This window comes from Camelina sativa, chromosome 19 (assembly GCF_030686135.1).
Source record: "Camelina sativa cultivar CO46 ecotype springtype chromosome 19, ASM3068613v1".
Taxonomy (NCBI): domain Eukaryota; kingdom Viridiplantae; phylum Streptophyta; class Magnoliopsida; order Brassicales; family Brassicaceae; genus Camelina; species Camelina sativa.
Genome location: NC_141898.1, coordinates 22,315,050 through 22,334,053, shown reverse-complemented (window position 1 = coordinate 22,334,053; position 19,004 = coordinate 22,315,050). Strand labels below are relative to the sequence as shown.

Below are 19,004 nucleotides of genomic sequence, written 5' to 3'. Positions count from 1 at the left end.
GTGGATAATTACTTATGTTTTAATATTTTTAAAATATATAAAAACCTAATTAATTAAAAAGTTTGTGGATACTAGTAACACATCACCATGTGATGATTTAGGGTTTAAAGTGTAGGGTTTAAGATTTATCATACAATTCATGGATACTAGTAACACATCACCATGTGATGATTTAGGGTTTAGGGTCTAGGGTTCATGTGGTAGGAATTAGGATTTTAGGTTTTGGATTTTTGGAAAAATTCATGGTTTAGGTTTTAGTGTTTAAGGTTTTATAATTTAAGACTTATGTTTTAGGACTTATGTGGATTATGTGTCAATGTTTTGGGTTTAGGGGTTAGGGGTTAGGGTTTAGAGCTTAGATTTAGGGTTTAAGATATAACGACAACATCAAATCTATATATCTATGGTCATGTGGATATCAGTAGAATACTACACCTAAATCTTTAAGCCTAACACACTAAATACTAGACACAAAATGTGAAATCCTAACCATGTATATTAAAAGTGAACATTAATGCACTAACTCCATATGGATTTGAAGGTACTATACACATGTGTAACTTGTATCCACAAATTATAATAGTATCCACATGATTATGGTCATATGGATTCGATGTGTCGTTGTACCCAAACCATAAAAGTAGACCTATAGACACATCATGTGAAATTTTTAGTTGAACATTTGTTCACTAATAAGTGGATAACCAATTATAATAAATTGTGTTTTGATGCAAACAAGAGTAAAATTCATTAAGTGGTTTTGTTAAAGTATTTCTATATATTGTAATGGACAAAACTTATTTCATTAAAAAAAAATTCAACTAAAAATGTGACAATTCAACTTAAAAGTTGAACATTTGTTCAATAATAAGTGGATGACCAGTTACATTAAACATAACTTACTGTAACTAGTCATCCACTTATTAGTGAACAAATGTTCAACTAAAAATGGAAAGTGTATAATATACTAATTTAAAAAATATATAGCAATATACATCTTAAAATGTAGAAAAATATAATTAAAAGATATTGTATAAAAATGAACAGATAATTTTTTGATAATAACTAACTAAAGTGTTACAAAAAAGAAAATAATAAAAAGGAGAGATATAAACCAAAGAATAAAGTAGAGGAAAATATATATATATATATATATATATATATATATATATATGTCGAGAGAGAGAGATAGAGAAGAGAGAGAAAAAGTTGAGATGTGTTTGGTTTGGTGAGAGAATAAAAAGTGAGTGAAGTGAGTTTGAAGGGGCAAGATGTAAATTCATAGGGGTAAAGTATAGTAGTAGCAGAAAGTGGGTGTGAGTGTTATTAGAGTTTGAGAAAGTGGGTGTGGGTGCAATATTCCCTAATTTGTATTCTTAAACTTTATAAAATTTTATACTCAACAACTTCTACTACCATAATGTAAGCTGTAGAGCCCCAAATCCAATCCATCAACAAGCTAAGATTGGCTCTATGGATACAAAGCCCATTGCTGTTGCTCATGTTCAAATGGCATCAATCTCTGCATCAGGTCCTAACGGTAACAACAAAGCAAAGTCTTTTGTCGTATCCCCTGTCTCGTGTGCTCTCCATACGGTCAAGCCACCTCAGGCTACAATCCAAACAGAGAACATGTTCAGTCCTCTTGCGTCACCTATAGTTTGTTTTTGATGATGACACTTGTCTGCAATCCGCATAGACTTGTAACCATTAGGGTAACCATTGATCCAATATATAAAGACAATGTGATGTAAACCTTTCTTTTAAGGATCAAGATATATTTTTGAGCCTCCAATCATGAACACTTACTAGGGTTCTTACCTCATGTTTTCATGGTATCAGAGCGCCAGTAAAAGTTCTCAATGGCTATTTCTGAATCTTTTTCTTCCGCTCGTCTCTCTCTCTCAAGTTGTGACTCTCAAACTTACATAGTCCAACTATCTGCTATGGAAGACTCAGTTTGAGTCCTTTCTTTCACCACAGATGCTACTTGGCTATGTTAATGGTACAATCTCTCGTCCATCAACAACACGCTCGGCCACTGGTCCTACAGGAGCCACTGAAGAACCAAATCCGGAGTTTGCAAAGTGGATCCGCAATGATCAGCTGGTTATGGCATGGATCTTTGGTTCTCTGTCGGAACCATCACTCCAAGCTTTCTACGGTATGCATTCGTCTCAAGAGGTATGGTCAGCGCTTGCTAAAAAGTTTAATCGAGTCTCTACTACTAGAATGTTCGAACTGAAAAATAGATTGAGGGCATGTATTAAGTATGGGAGACCTATGGATGAGTATCTAAGTGAACTAAAGCAAGTGTTTGATCAGTTAGACTCAATAGGTTTTCCTATGTCTGAATTAGAGAAGATTCATAGCTTGTTAACTGGCTTAGGCAAGGAATATGAATCTATTGCTACTGTGATTGAGCACTCAATGGATGCTGAACCTGGTCCGTGTTACGAAGATGTCGTTTTCAAAGTCATTGCTTTTGATGATAAGCTGAAGACCAACTCTGCTGCTCCTCCGGTCACACCTCACCTCGCCTTTCAAGCTGAAAAGACTTACTTCGACAGGGGCTCTAGTAACCGAGGAGGACGGTCTGGCTCTGGCGGTGGCTACAGAGGAAGAGGAAACTATTCTACTAGAGGTCGTGGCTTTCAACAGCATGGAAGCAGTCAGAATAGTGGATCTTCTCGTCCTACTTGTCAGATTTGTGGGAAATATGGTCATAGTGCTGCCAAGTGTTACAACCGCTACAATGAGGATTTTCACTCCAGACCTACCTACTGCTCTTGCTGCTATGAGGGTTTATGATGATGAACAACACAACGGTACAGAGTGGCTTCCGGATAGCGGTTCTACAACACACATCACTAACTCCACAGCCAATCTGCAACAAGCACAACCGTACAAGGGAAACAATTCAGTCATGGTAGGAAATGGTGACTTCCTACCCATCACTCACATCGGCTCAGTACCACTTCAGACTTTGACAGGTAAATACCTCCCTCTGAATGATGTTCTAGTGTGTCCGAATGTTACTCAATCACTTTTATCTGTATCAAAGTTATGTTCGGCTTACCCTTGCACGGTTTGATTCTGATAGTGTGCGTGTAAAGGACAAACATACCAAGCAGCTCCTCACAACCGGAAACATGAGTAGAGATCATTATGTTTTGGAAAATCCTGCCTTTGCTGCTTTCTACTCGACGCGTCAACTTGCTATCAGTGATGAAGTTTGGCACAAAAGGTTGGGGCATCCAAGTGCACAGGTTCTTCAACACTTGTTGTCTACTGCAGCTATTTCAGTCAATAAACGCACCAACAAGCTTTATGAGTCTTGCAGGCTTGGCAAGAGTGCTCAACTTCCTTTTTCTCCTTCTACTTTTGTAGCTACTAAATCTCTTGAGAGGCTACATTATGACTTGTGGGGTCCTGCTCCTGTCACTTCTACTCAAGGTTTCAGATATTATGTTATCTTTGTTGACAACTATTCTCGCTACTGTTGGTTTTATCCATTGAAGAATAAATCAGATTTTTACTCAGTTTTCTTACTTTTCCAAAGTCTTGTTGAGAATCAGTTTAGTCAGAAAATCAAGATGTTTCAGTGTGATGGTGGTGGTGAATTCACTAGTACTCAATTTGTGAATCATCTTACTAAGAGTGGAATCAAACAACTAATTTCTTGTCCTTACACACCACAACAAAATGGCTTAGCTGAGAGGAAGCATCAATACTTTTCTGAATTAGGCTTGAGTATGATGTTCCAAAGCAAGGTTCTGCAACATTACTGGGTTGAGGCCTTCTTTACTGCCAACTATCTCTGTAACAGGTTGCCTTCCTCAGCTCTCGAGTCTGCTCAAAGTCCTTATGAAGTTTTGTTCTCAGAACAACCAGACTACTCGTCTCTTTGGGTGTTTGGTAGCATTTGTTATCCCACGCTTCAGGCTTATGGTGATAACAAGTTCGATCCTACGTCACTAAAGTGTGTATTTCTTGGCTATAATGACAAGTACAAGGGCTATAGGTGTGTCTATCCCCCAACAGGTCGCGTTTACATTAGTCGACATGTGCTCTTTGATGAAAATGTCTTTCCCTTTGCAGACGAGTACTCTGCCTTACTCCCTCCATCAACAAGTCCTCTCTTCTCTGCCTGACAACAAAGCTTTCTGCCTTCACAGGTCATTAAGGAAAACTCCTCTGTTTCACTATCAGATGCTCCACTAGAAGTTCCAGTGTCTGCAACAACAGAGTTAGCTCCTGCAACAGCGACCGAGGACCCTACAAATTCAGTGAATTCTATCAATCCAGAGCCTGACTCTGTGACTACGGATAATGATGAAAGCTCATCAAGTGAGGCCTCTCATTTCTCAGAAGAGGATTTTCCTCCACTGCAACCTACGGTTAATGATCATGTCATGATAACTAGAGGAAAGGCTGGAGTTCAAAAAACGAATCCTAAATATGCACTCCACGCCACTCATACTACTGTTAAAGAACCTAAAACAGTAGCTTCTGCTCTAAAACACCCTGGTTGGACAGTAGCCATGGGTGATGAAGTTGAGTCCTTTGTGGAAACTAATACGTTTTGCTTGGCTCCATATGAACAATATATGAATGTTCTTGGTTGTCGGTGGGTCTTCAAGACAAAACTTAAAGCCGATGGGAGCTTGGACAAACTGAAGGCTCGTCTGGTCGCCAAAGGCTATGATCAAGAAGAGGGAGTAGATTTCCTTGAAACCTATAGTCCAGTGGTTCGAACTGCAACAGTTCGTATGGTTCTTCATGCGGCAACGACTCACCATTGGGAGATTAAGCAGTTAGATGTTAAAAATGTCTTCCTACATGGTGATTTGAATGAAACAGTATACATGAATCAACCTCCTGGGTTTGCTGACAGTGCACATCCGTCACATGTATGGAAGCTCAACAAAGCAGTGTACGACTTAAAACAATCCCCTCGAGCGTGGTATGATAAATTCAGTACCTTCCTCTTGCAGTTTGGTTTTGAGTGCAGTTTTAAGGATCCATCATTATTTGTCTATCTCAAGAACAACAATCTTATCATTCTGCTCCTCTATGTGGATGACATTGTTCTAACTGGGAATAATCCAAAACTAATTGATGAGCTCCTTCATGCTCTAAGTCAAGAGTTTCGCATGAAAGATATGGGAAGGTTGAGTTATTTTCTTGGAATACTAGCACACTATCATCCTGCTGGTTTGTTTCTCAATCAGCATAAATATGCAGAAGATCTCCTCCTTGCTGTAGGAATGCTTGATTGTGCACCAGCCTCAACACCATTACCTCTAGAACTTCAAAAAGTGAAAGGTCAGGAAGAATCCTTTGATCAACCAACTCTGTTTCGTAGCTTGGCTGGGAATTGCAGTATCTTAGTCTCACTCGCCCAAATATACAATTTGCGGTTAACCTCGTCTGTCAAAGAATGCATTCACCAACGGTAGCTGATTTCAATTTGCTAAAGCGGATCCTTAGGTATGTTAAAGGGACTATTGACTATGGAATCTCCTATTCTAATGACATTGATTCGACATTGCGTGCATATAGCGACAGTGATTATGCAGGATGTCCGACCACAAGTCGCTCAACCAGTGGTTTCTGTACCTTCCTTGGCAAAAACTTGATATCATGGTCTGCCAAACGTCTGACGTCTGTGTCTTTCAGCTCCACAGAGGCTGAGTATCGCTGCCTCTCTGATACGACAGCTGAAGTCACCTGGTTAAAAGACCTCTTTGACAATGTTGGAATGCCACTCACTCATGCGCCTGAGTTATATTGCGATAATCTCTTTGCCGTCTACCTTTCTGCAAATCCTACGCTGCATAAGAAGAGCAAACATTTCAAAGTGCATTACCATTATGTACGAGAACAGGTTGCAGAAGGCACATTGGTCGTCTATCACATCCCTTCAAAATACCAGCTGGCGGATATCTTTACCAAATCCTTACCAGTTCACGTTTTCACTGATCTGCGATTCAAACTTGGTGTGGTCTCACCGCCCACCCAAAGTTCGCGGGGGGATGTAAGCTGTAAAGCCCCAAATCCAATCCATCAACAAGCTAAGATGGGCTCTATGGATACAAAGCCCATTGCTGTTGCTCATGTTCAAATGACATCAATCTCTGCATCATGTCCTAACGGTAACAACAAAGCAAAGTCTTTTGTCGTATCCCCTGTCTCGTGTGCTCTCCGTACGGTCAAGCCAGCTCAGGCTACAATCCAAACAGGGAACATGTTCAGTCCTCTTGCGTCACCTATAGTTTGTTTTTGATGATGACACTTGTCTGCAATCCGCATAGACTTGTAACCATTAGGGTAACCATTGATCCAATATATAAGGACAATGTGATGTAAACCTTTCTCTTAAGGATCAAGATATATTTTTGAGCCTCCAATCATGAACACTTACTAGGGTTCTTAGCTCATGCTTTCACATAATACCATTCCAACGTCTAAGTATGACTCAATTTATTTTATGAAATCGCGACGGGTGCTGACATTTTTTTGGTCTATTATATAAATTATTATTTTATATTTTTTGGTATTTTTTTAAATACCATCTTATAATCTGTATTTTGAAACTTGGAAAAACTTTATAAACTATTTAATATGCTTTAAGTATTACAACGACAACAACAACAAATATGTATATAGGGAGGCGAATCATCTCAAAGATGGTTTGACCAACTATGCATTTTCCAGACCTCTTAGTCTACAATTATTTGATTCTTGTCCTAATTCGTTTCTTTCTTGTTTGAAGGATGATGGGCGAGGGATCTCGTATTCCCAATATGTTGATTTGTAGTTTATTTTTTCTTTTAAATTAAGGGAGACCTCCCTGATTCACCGAAAAAAAAAGTATTATCCAACGTGGAAGTATGAAACAACTTGTTTTACATCACCCATTCTAAAAGAGAAGCATAGAATTATACATACTTCAATTCCCATGTCCACATCCCTCAAACAATGAAACAATAAGATCAACAGTCACACCAAAACAGCATTATCCAAACGGCAGCGTTTAAGGTTCCATTTTCAGAATGCCAACCCTACACAATTAAAAGATTTGGGTCACGAAAGGGAAAGAAAAAGCCGAGTCATCGGGTCTATGTTCATTGCCACGACAAAATCATATCCACAACCACCACCTCTCCTCATTAATCACCGTAATTAAAGCCTATCTTAAATCAAAACCAAATAATCATCAAACAAATCATGCTTTTTCCACAATCAATTTGCAGCTAATTCTCTTACATAAAAAAATTACATTATTTTCACTAAAGCATGACTTTCGTACACTTTATCTCACTCACACTTTTGCTTCACTTCACCGAATTCAAAAAATAAATCATTCAACTGACATGAAAGATCAAAAATAATTAAACTGTAGTTACAAACTTACAATTAGTCAAAAAAGTAACAATTATTTTCCCTTTATAATTTTCAAACCACAACAGCACTCCACTATCTCCACTAACACACAATGGACTCTTTCATCTTCCTTCTTCTCCTTCTCTTCTTCTTCTTCCTCTTCCTCTGTTCTCCGATCACTTCCTTTCAAACAGAGAAGAAGACTTACATATTCCGTATAGACAGTGGATTGAAACCTTCAGTTTTCTCAACGCACTACCATTGGTACACTTCAGAGTTCACTGAAGGTCCACGAATCCTCCATCTCTACGAGACAGTCTTTCACGGCTTCTCCGCAAGTGTTACCCCCGACGACGCTCAAACCCTCCGTAACCTCCCTGCGGTTCTCGCTGTTTTTGAGGATCGTCGTCGTGAACTTCACACCACTCGTTCTCCTCAGTTCTTAGGTCTACGTAACCAGAAAGGACTCTGGTCCAACTCTGATTACGGATCTGATGTAATCATCGGTGTTCTAGACACCGGAATATGGCCGGAGCGGAGAAGCTTCTCCGATCTAAACCTTGGACCGGTTCCGAAGCGGTGGAGAGGTGTTTGTCAGACAGGAGTTAGGTTTGACTCTAGAAACTGTAATAAGAAAATCATCGGCGCTAAGTTTTTTGCAAAGGGACAACAAGCTGCTATGTTCGGTGGGATCAATAAAACGGTTGAGTTTCTTTCTCCGCGTGACGCTGATGGACATGGAACACACACGGCCTCAACCGCGGCGGGTCGTCAAGCTTTTAGGGCTAATATGGCTGGCTACGCCTCTGGTGTTGCTAAAGGTGTAGCCCCTAAGGCACGTATAGCTGCTTACAAAGTGTGTTGGAAAGACTCTGGTTGTCTTGATTCTGATATCCTCGCTGCTTTCGATGTTGCTGTCTCTGACGGAGTAGATGTTATCTCTATCTCCATTGGAGGAGGAGATGGGATCCCATCTCCGTATTATCTCGACCCCATCGCTATAGGTTCGTACGGTGCGGCGTCTATGGGAGTCTTTATCTCCTCCTCCGCTGGAAACGACGGGCCAAATGGGATGTCGGTGACTAACCTAGCGCCGTGGATAACTACTGTCGGTGCGGGTACAATAGATCGAGATTTCCCGGCTGATGTTGTTCTTGGAGATGGACACCGTCTTCGAGGTGTTTCTCTTTACTCCGGTGTGTCACTCAAAGGTCAGATGTTTCCGGTGGTTTATCCGGGGAAGAATGGGATGTTAGCTGCGTCTTTGTGTATGGAGAACTCTCTTGATCCTAAGCTTGTGAGAGGCAAAGTTGTTATTTGCGACCGAGGAAGCAACCCTAGAGTAGCTAAGGGACTTGTGGTGAAGAAGGCAGGTGGTGTTGGGATGATACTCGCTAATACAGTCTCTAACGGTGAAGGCTTAGTTGGAGATGCTCACCTTATCCCTGCTTCTAACGTAGGATCAAGTGCTGGAGATAGAATCAAAGGATACGCTTCAACTCATCTTAACCCTATAGCTACTATAGATTTTAGAGGGACGGTGATAGGAGTTAAACCGGCTCCGGTTGTGGCTTCGTTTTCCGGTAGAGGACCAAACGGGTTAAACCCGGAGATTTTAAAACCTGACTTGATTGCTCCAGGGGTTAACATATTAGCAGCTTGGACAGATGCCGTAGGACCTACGGGTATAGTTTCTGATCGTCGGAAAACAGAGTTTAACATTCTCTCTGGTACTTCTATGGCTTGTCCTCACGTTAGTGGAGCGGCGGCTTTGCTTAAGTCGGCTCATCCGGATTGGAGTCCGGCAGCTATAAGATCTGCTATGATGACTACAGCTAGCCTTGTGGATAACTCGAACCGCTCGTTGATAGATGAGTCCACTGGAAAACGTTCGACAGCTTATGACTTTGGTTCGGGTCATCTTAATCTTGGTCGGGCTATTGATCCAGGTCTTGTCTATGACATAACCAATGATGACTATATTGCGTTTCTTTGCTCTATTGGCTACGAGATGAAAACGATTCAGGTGATCACAAGAACGCCAGTGAGATGTCCGAGGAGGAAACCGTCGCCGGGGAACCTTAATTACCCCTCGATCACGGCTTTGTTCCCAACCTCAAACAGAGGTTTGTTAAGCAAGACTCTGTTCCGGACAGTGACAAACGTTGGACAGTCTGAGGCAGTTTATAGGGCGAGGATAGAGTCGCCTAGGGGAGTGACGGTGACTGTGAAGCCGTCAATGTTGGTGTTCACGTCGGCCGTTAAGAAACTAAGCTATGCTGTAACAGTGACTGTGGATACGAAGAATCTTGCGCTTGGTAAGTCAGGTGCGGCGTTTGGGTCAGTTACTTGGTTTGATGGTGGAAGCCATGTGGTTCGGAGCTCCGTTGTTGTAACTCAGATGGTCCCATTGTGAGTCGGGTTGGGTCTGGCCGATTGTGACTAATGAATGAATATTGTATGCCAAGTAACCGTAGAAGTTTTAAGGTTCTTTTTAGATTTTGCCTTTTTTCTTCTTAGTGGTATTTATATTTGCCGTTTGTCTTTTTTACTTTCCTTATATATGAAAGAAGAAACCTATAAAAACTCTTTATATCTCAACTGAAATGTGTTGCTTAGTACAATAGTACTATGTCTGAATTTGTACGGTAAGCTTCTTCTTGTAGCCTTAGTACAAACATAATCACAAGAAGTACTCTCTTTCTCTCCTTCTCTACTATGTTTACTTCTTATAAGAAACATGAATGAACCACTTTTATAGCACCTCCAACGCCAAGTTGCTGCATTTTTAAAACTGCTCAAACTTGAACTTCACATTATACACATCACCTTCTTTTGGGGTCACTCCTTCGGCCCATATACAACAACCTGAGAGTTTTAGACCCAATCCTCATTTTTTGACAACATGCCAAAGAAGTGGGAGCTCTAAATCTTGCATGATTGTCTCGTTGGAAAGTTCATAAATTGGTGAGTTTCGAAAGAATTTTGCTACGATTTAGACATACTTGTAAGCACATGAAAAACTTAAATCGGTGAATGGATTGCGAATAATGCGAGAAATTTGGAATTTGAAGTGAGCCAAAGAATAATTCTTTCTTTGGTGAAGTTTGAAGAGTTTTATAAGGACGCATGAAAAGTTAAAAAAGAATTATCCTATTTGAAAAGTGTGGCTCTTGCTTGGGTATATAGTATGTAAAGAGAAGAGACAAAAGAAGAAAATTTAGATCGTTCGTTTATATTTTTGAATTCAATAAAAAAAAAATAATGGTCGCTCTCTTTCTTTCTCCGAGATGGTGTGATAAGATATGCTGATTTGGTATGTTGGTGTCTATTAGAGAAGCAAAAATGTAATTGACATGTGTAGGGATTTTTTAGGAGAATATGGACTACGACTACATAGATCCAAATCAAAACAAAAGTTATTTTTGTTACATCTTAATTATATTTTGGAAAATAGTTTCACGATCTGATACATGTAATAGTAATACACAAAAACTATGTTGACAGAGATTAGAAAACAAAAAAAAAACCCATCCGAGTAATAGTTTAGTTGGTGAAAAAATAGCTCAATAAGAATGTCAACATTGCTTTTACATAGAAACCATATTAACTGGTCTAAATGGCCGATTAATATTTGTGTAATTATTTTTTAGTTTCTATAAAAAAACATACTAGAAAACCGGAGCCTATAGCTCTGGTGGTAAAGGACCCTCAGTTGAGGTACCCGTCATCACGAGTTCAAGTTCCGGCCACTGCGATTTCACATGCGGATTGCAGTGTTTCAGGAACCGACATGTGGAGTGCCGTTTGGCCGCCCACGTGATTAGTCCAAGCAAACCGATAGCTAATACGTGGATCCCTGCTCTGGCGAGTATCCGATAACTAACACGTGGACCCATACTCTATCGGGAAGTGTTGGGATACTTGAGTTATCAAAAAAAAAATACTAGAAAAATATGTTTAGCATTATGTAGAAAAGCCTCACAAATGCTTAAACACGACGCGGAGGCAAACCTGACCATACTAGACTACAAAATAGAAAAGTTGACTTTAAAAAGACTAACGTCGACATCGTTAAAGGTGGACAAACAAATCTCTTCTTCATACGTAATTTGTTCGAAGTTATCTTCTTACCAACTGTACGGTTGTCAATCTCAGCTATCAACATCCCAATAATTCCTAATTTTGAATCCTAATCTATGATATTTCTTATACACAATAATATCTCAAACATGCCCATACACTACAAAAAGACGTACATTGTTAGCTTAGAAAATATTCTATCATATGTAATACATAGCGATTTCATAAATGCTATGATATCGGCAGCTATGGTAGATACCCCATCTACGATAGCTTTAATTTTCTAAGCTATAATAAATTCATATACAATAGCATTAGTTAAATGTTTTAATTTAGTTTTTTCGTAGCAATATCTGAATGCCGTTATTTATTTTTTCATAACCATATATAAATTTTTTTAATTTTTTCTAACAACTCAAATTGGGTGCTATGATATATCATTGTACAATAGCAAATATTTATTGCCGTAATTTATGTTTTCATAACTCTTTTTCGTGTTGTATTATCTTATTACGTAACTAAGTTTATTCGCTATGATATAACGTTTTTTTTTTTGCTATTGTAGTTGCATAAAAAAAATTTCTCCTGCTATTATATTGATGACTTAGTGCTATCTTTTAAAATAGAACATGCTATCATATGTAATATATATAATCTGTAATTTCAGAGAAAGAAACCATTTATATAACATCTCAAAATCATTCTGAATAACATCCCAAACACAATTCCAAATCCAAAATGCAAAACATAAAACATTCCAAATTTGAAATACATAAGACTAGTCTTAAACTAGCTGGACCAAAGTTGCTTCATCCCCTGCAATAATGGACATTGTCTTATATCAGTTTTGCACATGAAATACTAAAAGCACAAGCATCACAGTAAATAATACTTACCAAAAGCACAAGCATCAGTTTAAAACAGTCAATATTTGACCAACTGATCAATTGGCCATGCGATAGATGAACCAAGTGCATCTCTCATATACTCAATCTCATCTGATGGCCTCCAAACCGCTGCGTCATCTACCTTGACTATATCTATCCAAACTCGCACAACGTTAAGATCCAAGCGAACATAGTGTACCTTTTGCTCTGGATCAGTTGAATGCACCCGTCCTTCAGCAACAACCCGCTTCCTTCCGCTAATATTCATTAACTTACACTTCTGATTTTCCTTGATAGCTCCATTTTTTTGCTGACAATTTGACAATATCAACCAATTACTACAGGAATGAGACATAACCATAATCAACTTCTCAGAACATATAAATTAATATAACTTACCGGAGATCTTCGAAGAGGTGACTGTGCAGCTGTTTGAGTTTCCATTGCATTAGATTTTGGAACTGTTCTTGGAGACTTCTCGCATGATGTTGAGGTTTGTGTCTTATGCGATTTAGATGCAGACTTTTGAGTAGGAGATAACTGACCTGTTGCATCTAGGTTGTTTTCAAAGACAACTTTGGTGACAGGCCATGCTACAAAAGACGGTAAACAGTCCTCTATGTATGTCACATCTTGATAAATCTCCCTCATCTACATTTACATCATTTTCTTCATCCTCTTCTGACTCACTAGATAACTCCTCTTTATCAGACTCCATACTAGTACACTCAGTCTTTTTCCTCTTGCGCACAGGTCGTTTCCAATTTCCAAAGTCATTTTTGAAAATTTTCAGGTTTTGAGAAATTTCTTGCCCAGACAATATCCTTCTTTTTCTCCCCTGTTCAGTTTTTCCATCAAACCACGACTTCTTTAATCTGAAACTATGCTTTGGTGGCAGTCTCTTTTGATGGCACATATAGACATGTTTTCGACAGAACTTCAACCACAAACTGTCTGTATTTTTTCCACATAATGGACAGGCCATCTGACCCTTTACTTTGCAGCCTGCAAGATTCCCATAAGCCGGAAAGTCACTAATCGTCCAAAGCAGCATTGCCTTCAGATTAAACGTAGATTTACTGAATGCATCATATTTTGTCTCTCCATTGTTCCAGAGATGGTTAAGATCCTCTATGAGCGGCTCTAAGTATACATCAATGCTATTACCAGGCTGTTGTGGTCCAGGTATCAACAATGTAAGCATGATGTTCTCCTTCTTCATGCATAAGTCAGGTGGCAAATTGTAGTTTACTAGCAAAACTGGCCAGCAACTGTAGTTGTTGTTCTTCATATTGAATGGATTAAATCCATCTGTGGAAAGACCAAGCCTCACATTCCTTTCTTCAGATGCAAATGAAGGATATATGGCATTCATCTGATCCCATGTTACTGAATCCACAGGGTGGCGGAGTTTACCATCGTTGCTCTTGTTAGTTTGATGCCACCTTAAATCCTTAGCCATCTCTTCGGACCTATACATTCTCTTCAGCCGTGGGATTATGGGAAAGTAGCGTAACACTTTCTGTGGAACACCTTTCTTTACTTCACCATTAACCATGTTCGTCTTCCATCTAGAAGCCTTGCATTTAGGACAATTATCGAGCTTCTTGTACTTCTTTCTGAATAAGCAGCAGTCATTAACACATGCATGAATCTTCTGGTAGCCCATATCAAATGACTTAAGAAATTTCTTCACCTCATACAGTGATGTGTGTAGCACATTGTCCTCTGGTAACGTTTCCGGCAATGTCTCCAGAAGATCTTTGAAACTCTTGTCAGACCAGCCATTCTGTGTCTTAAGTCTGAATAGGGATACAATTGCCGAGAGTTTACTATGATTCACACAACTTGGATATAAGGGTGTTACAACATCTGCAAGCTTTGCAAGAAACTCATCTTCTTTCTTGTCCTCACACTCTGCAATCTCACCGAGTTCAGCATTTCTAACAAAGTCATCATCCATGAACTCAGCAGCTTGATATAACCCATATATCTCATCATTCAACTGACTGACCTTATTGTCACCTTCAACCCCAGACTTTAACTCTCCATGATGATACCAATCTGACCGCCACTTATAAGCCTCATCCATACCCCTTGTAACAAGATGGTCAACTACAACACTGGCTGAGTGACGATCAATGTTACGACAGTCCATGCAAGGACATATAATCATATCACCATCTCCCAAATCAGAACCCACAACTCGTACAAAATATGAAGCCCCTCTCTCGTAAGCTGGATCAGCTCTTCATTGCATAATTGAAGAGAAAAAAAAAAAGGTAAACTCTCTAAACCCCTACTTAAGCTAGCCTAACCTGTATAATTTATGCAATGATATACCTGCAAAAGATGCACCCAATCCTTGTCCACCATTATATGATCTAACCTTACTACATAAACAACATATACGATTTATTGACAGAATCTTAGACATGAATCACAATCACAAACACATATATCGCATATATTAAATCAATAGCAATCACAAACACAAAACAGTATTTAGACAACTATATCGGATATATTAAATCAATAGCAATCAGAAACAGAAAACAGTATTTAGAAACAACCAAACAGAGAAAAAAAAAAAACAAGATATACACTTAGCAAGATTGTTCGATACACATAAGAGACAGAAAGAAAGAAGCTACTAACCTGTCCTGTAAATGAAGATAAATAAAAGCTTGTTCAGTTCCAAGATGTACACTTAGCAACACTTGCAAAACATAATTAGAGAAAGAGTATAAGTTTCAATTGGATACTTAAACAAAATCAAAGTGACTAATTGGATACATAACTAATCGGATACTAATGAGCTCTAATACAGTTAAAAAAATCTATTGCATGTCGAAAAATAATTGTGTATTGTTCCAATTTCATAATTGTGAATCAATTTCATAACAAATCGGGTACTAATATGCTCTGAATCAATTGAAAAAATCTATTGAATGTCCAAAAATCAAAACTTATATAAAACAAGCATATGAGGAAGCAAACAACTTTCGAGTGGAGCTCAAATCCAGAACTTAACTCCGGCGGTACTTCAGAGGGCGGTGACGGCGACGGCGAATTAGTGTGTGTAAGAGATTTACGGGTAACTGGGTGAAGTGCAGGAGAGAGACTCGAACAAACCAATCTTCAACTGAGATTAAGTCCGGCGGTGCTTCAGAGGGCGGCGACGGGGAGTTTAATAACGAAATTGCCTCTCGAGATTTTAGGGTTTCAGCAACCAAAAGAGAAAAGGGGTGAAGTGAAGGAGAGAGAGTGTGATAAAGTGTTTAGTATTTTTATTTTTTGGTAAAATTTGCTGAGTGTTTGGCGGAATAAGTGATTTTAGTTCCCGCTTCTTAAAAAAACTATTATAGCGTTTATACAATGCTATCATATGGTAACCAAATTATAAACTCAACTTCGATAGCAGTTTTGAAAATCGTGCTATTACGAGGTGCTATCAATGTATATATTTTTTGTAGTGATAATTTGGTCGAATTCTTTTTTTTCTTTTTCTTTTTTTTTTGCTAAACTGCAAATATCATATAAAATAAACTAGTGGTGTTTCCACCCTTTCAATTGTTTTCTTGGCAAAAAAATAAAACATGAGAACAATAAATCTCAGTCAAGAATGATTCCTTACAACCAACAACTCATTAGTTTCTCAAACCGTTTGTTTAGGCGCCTAGCAATGATCACGTTCCTTATCTCCCGATCGATGCCTTTGAAGAGTACATATGGTAGCACTTGAGCTTGATTATGATGAAGGTTGTTTCTCTGTTTCCATATGGCATATATGACTGATTGAGTAACCAGTTTCCTAAGTGTTGGTGGGGACCTGCAGTTCTTTGTTCTTGTCCACAAGATCAAGTCCGACCAAGAGGTGAAGGATAATTGAGGGAGGTTCAATCTCACTCTTACTGCTTCCCAAAGGACCAGGGCATAATCACAATGGAGCATCAGATGATCCCTCGATTCCAACTGAGAAGAACATAGATCACAAGTTGTATTGATATTCAGTCCCCAGTGAGCAAGCCTTACTTTCGTTGGAAGACGGTTAAGGTTTGTAACCCACATATTGAACGCATGCTTGGGTATTGCTCCCTTGTACCAAACCGTGTGAAACCAATCTACCAAGGCTGCTCTGGGTCGTACGCTAGCCCATGTGCGAGATGAAGAGAAGCCTTCACATATATGATCCTGCACCACCCAGTCATAAGAGTCCATACCTTGATCATCATGAGGAATTTGAATGGTAGTTAGATAAATCTGTAGGTTTAGGGCCTTGTCCGATCTCGGGTTGGTTATAATCCATCCATCACTAGCGCAAACCTCTCGAACTTTGGCATTTTCGAGTACTTGCAAATCCCTGGGGCCATCCGCACCGATATAGTCAATGAGGGGGCCATAAGGAGTCCATGTATCATATCAAAAACTGGCTGACCTTCCATTTCCCACATTACATCTGACAAACTCCCTTGCCAAACCTCGTAACCTCAATAAGCTTCTCCAGTTCCATGAGTCTGAAAATTTGGTCGAATTCGGACTTGGAAACTAACAATTCCATTACAATTAGATAAATGATATTTTGATCCAAAGATACATTTCTCATAGATGTATATGTCGTTACTTAAAGACAAATTCGTAGCTTATGTTTGCTTAACCGACAAAAAAAAAAGATAACTATAAACAAGTAAACAACACAATCAAAAACACAAACAAACGTCCATAATTAAAGGGTAGTGCTGGTAAGACTGAAAGGAAAAAGTAAGCACTAACCCGCAATAATTAAACATTAATTGATACCTAATTAACGTTAATTATTGACAAAGTGAGTCAAATCCATACTCTCTTAGTTAATAATTTTATTATTTGGCACGGTCTTGGATGATATCGAAACCCATCTCCGTCGGATCAGTGGCTTGAAGCTTATAGTGTATCCCTTCCAACACTCTCCTCAGTCCATCCTTTGACGTTGCGTACAATATCTTCGCCCTTATCCTCGACGCCTCCGGCGACCTATTACAATTACCATTTTATCCTTTTAGCCCATACAATGAATCGTGGACAATAGCGTAAACTTACGTATAAAGAGCATATCAAATCCAACACCACAACAAATATAGGGTTTGAATGGTAACTGCGGTCAAGGCGGCCAAATCCATCTACGATCTGGACCGTTTTATTTTTGGGTGGACTACAGACCGTTGCAAACCAATTCTATTTGTATGTAAAAGTGGTTCGCAGTTGGTCCGCAACAGTTTTGTCTCTGTTTTATTTGGATCGCACCACTGCAGATTACATTGGCTAAATGGTAAATAAAAAACGGTCCAGTCCAAAAACTGATTTGTCCGTTCTAACCGCTGCAATCATTCACACCCATAATTGCTAATTTTTATATTTTTAAGAATAATATATATATATATATATATACTTTTAAGAGTAATATTTATATTTAGCGTTGAGTATTAACGAAATATCTTTTTTACCCTTAGTTAAGTGCATGATTAAGAGGGGTAAAAAGGTAAAAATAGGACTAACCATGCAATGAAGAAGATCTTGCTCTTGCGGCAGTTATCGACAGTGACGAAGTCGAAATCGAAGACGGCGTAGCGACAGTCGTCAACAGGTAAAGAAGCGGTGAGATCGTGGTAGTTTTCGCCGGCGCCGCCGACTTTATCGACGGTGACTTTACGTGACTTCTCATCGATCTTGAAAACGATGTATCTGTGGATTTTTTTCCATTTCATCTCCATGAATGAGTTCGTACACTCATCCGTCACCCGCATCCCTGTCGTCGCCTGCATGAACCATCATCATCATTAGAATCAAGAATCTTTAAAACGGAGAAAGAAAGAAAGAAAGTTTTCTGAGTTTTACCATCTTGAAAGCCATCGCCATTGTTGCTGCTAAAGGTTGTAAAGTTTGATTCTTCTTCTTCTTCTATCTCTTTCTTTTTTTTTTAGGCGTGGAGAGCCTTTTTTTGGTTCTGTTCAAATGGTAAAGACTTTGAGGTCTTCTTTATATAAAAAGTAAAGCATATACAAAAAATTACTCTTTTTAGTTCAAAAAAAAAAAAATACAAAAAGTTACTCTTATTACAAGATTACCCTTGTCAACTTTTTTCGTTAGTGGGGAATATATTTGATTTGTCGTCGGCATGTACACGTACGTCATTGTGTGTTGTGCTTTGTGCACTAAAAGTAATTCAGTACTTTACATATTGTTTTGTTGTCTAAACATGTTCGTTTGTTATCAATATATTTTTGGCTGTTTTACAAATCTAAATCTAACAGTAGATTCAAACTCAGATCAGATCTGGTATATATCACTTAAAATATTATAATCTAATTGAAGTATTGAACTAACTGCGTTTTTGATCAAGCGTTTTTCATTTTCCATTAACAGAAAAGTATTCATAAAAGCGTGATTATATATTACTTCAATTATTAATTTCGTAAATGAGAAACTCGTTTGAAAGAAGAAGCTTGCAATCCTAATTTCCTAAGTTAAGATTATTTCAAGATTTTGCTTATGTAATGTGTTGTTTGTGAAATGTCGTTTCTCTTTTGTTTTAAATACAAACCCTTAACTTCAAGATAGCGAAGATTCTGACATTTGATATTTGGCTTTTCTTTCATCCGGTGAAAT

The 19,004-nt window shown here is 38.6% G+C and overlaps 4 protein-coding genes across 5 annotated transcripts; 1 reads left to right on the top strand and 3 right to left on the bottom strand.

The window, feature by feature from the left end:
* The first annotated feature begins 7,308 nt into the window (after positions 1-7,308).
* On the top strand, positions 7,309-9,990 carry LOC104766966 (subtilisin-like protease SBT1.6). Its single transcript, XM_010490936.3, has one exon. The coding sequence runs from the start codon at positions 7,502-7,504 to the stop codon at positions 9,803-9,805; it is 2,304 nt and encodes a 767-aa protein (XP_010489238.1). The 5' UTR covers positions 7,309-7,501; the 3' UTR covers positions 9,806-9,990.
* A 2,143-nt stretch (positions 9,991-12,133) lies between these two features.
* LOC104768114 (uncharacterized) lies at positions 12,134-15,078 on the bottom strand. Of its 2 annotated transcripts, XM_087502687.1 has the most exons (4): positions 15,018-15,078; positions 12,759-14,752; positions 12,369-12,669; positions 12,134-12,288 (listed from the first exon to the last, which is right to left on the bottom strand). In XM_087502687.1, exon 2 carries the CDS (start codon positions 14,533-14,535, stop codon positions 12,925-12,927), a length of 1,611 nt encoding a protein of 536 aa, XP_087358813.1. In that variant the 5' UTR covers positions 14,536-14,752; positions 15,018-15,078; the 3' UTR covers positions 12,134-12,288; positions 12,369-12,669; positions 12,759-12,924. The 2 variants fall into 2 exon arrangements, with proteins under 2 accessions (XP_087358813.1, XP_087358812.1); XM_087502686.1 differs by having other exon boundaries at positions 12,759-15,078.
* An 821-nt stretch (positions 15,079-15,899) lies between these two features.
* Positions 15,900-16,965, bottom strand: LOC104768113 (uncharacterized). Its single transcript, XM_087501256.1, has 3 exons — positions 16,957-16,965; positions 16,798-16,907; positions 15,900-16,722 (listed from the first exon to the last, which is right to left on the bottom strand). The coding sequence occupies exons 1-3, from the start codon at positions 16,963-16,965 to the stop codon at positions 15,993-15,995; spliced, it is 849 nt and encodes a 282-aa protein (XP_087357382.1). The 3' UTR covers positions 15,900-15,992.
* Positions 16,940-18,420, bottom strand: LOC104766965 (actin-depolymerizing factor 5). Its single transcript, XM_087502688.1, has 3 exons — positions 18,234-18,420; positions 17,895-18,154; positions 16,940-17,372 (listed from the first exon to the last, which is right to left on the bottom strand). The coding sequence occupies exons 1-3, from the start codon at positions 18,252-18,254 to the stop codon at positions 17,222-17,224; spliced, it is 432 nt and encodes a 143-aa protein (XP_087358814.1). The 5' UTR covers positions 18,255-18,420; the 3' UTR covers positions 16,940-17,221.
* Between the last annotated feature and the right edge of the window lie 584 nt (positions 18,421-19,004).

Excerpts from the sequence above, each read along its gene's own strand:
- LOC104768114 (XM_087502686.1), bottom strand. The coding sequence starts at position 14,535 with ATGATTATATGTCCTTGCATGGACTGTCGTAACATTGATCGTCACTCA.
- LOC104766966 (XM_010490936.3), top strand. The coding sequence starts at position 7,502 with ATGGACTCTTTCATCTTCCTTCTTCTCCTTCTCTTCTTCTTCTTCCTC.
- LOC104766965 (XM_087502688.1), bottom strand. The coding sequence starts at position 18,254 with ATGGCGATGGCTTTCAAGATG. Across the intron at positions 18,155-18,233 it reads TGGCGATGGCTTTCAAGATG|GCGACGACAGGGATGCGGGT; the intron begins GTAAAACTCAGA and ends TGGTTCATGCAG. Across the intron at positions 17,373-17,894 it reads AAGATCTTCTTCATTGCATG|GTCGCCGGAGGCGTCGAGGA; the intron begins GTTAGTCCTATT and ends TAATTGTAATAG.
- LOC104768113 (XM_087501256.1), bottom strand. Across the intron at positions 16,723-16,797 it reads TGTAATGTGGGAAATGGAAG|GGATTTGCAAGTACTCGAAA; the intron begins GTCAGCCAGTTT and ends GGATGGCCCCAG.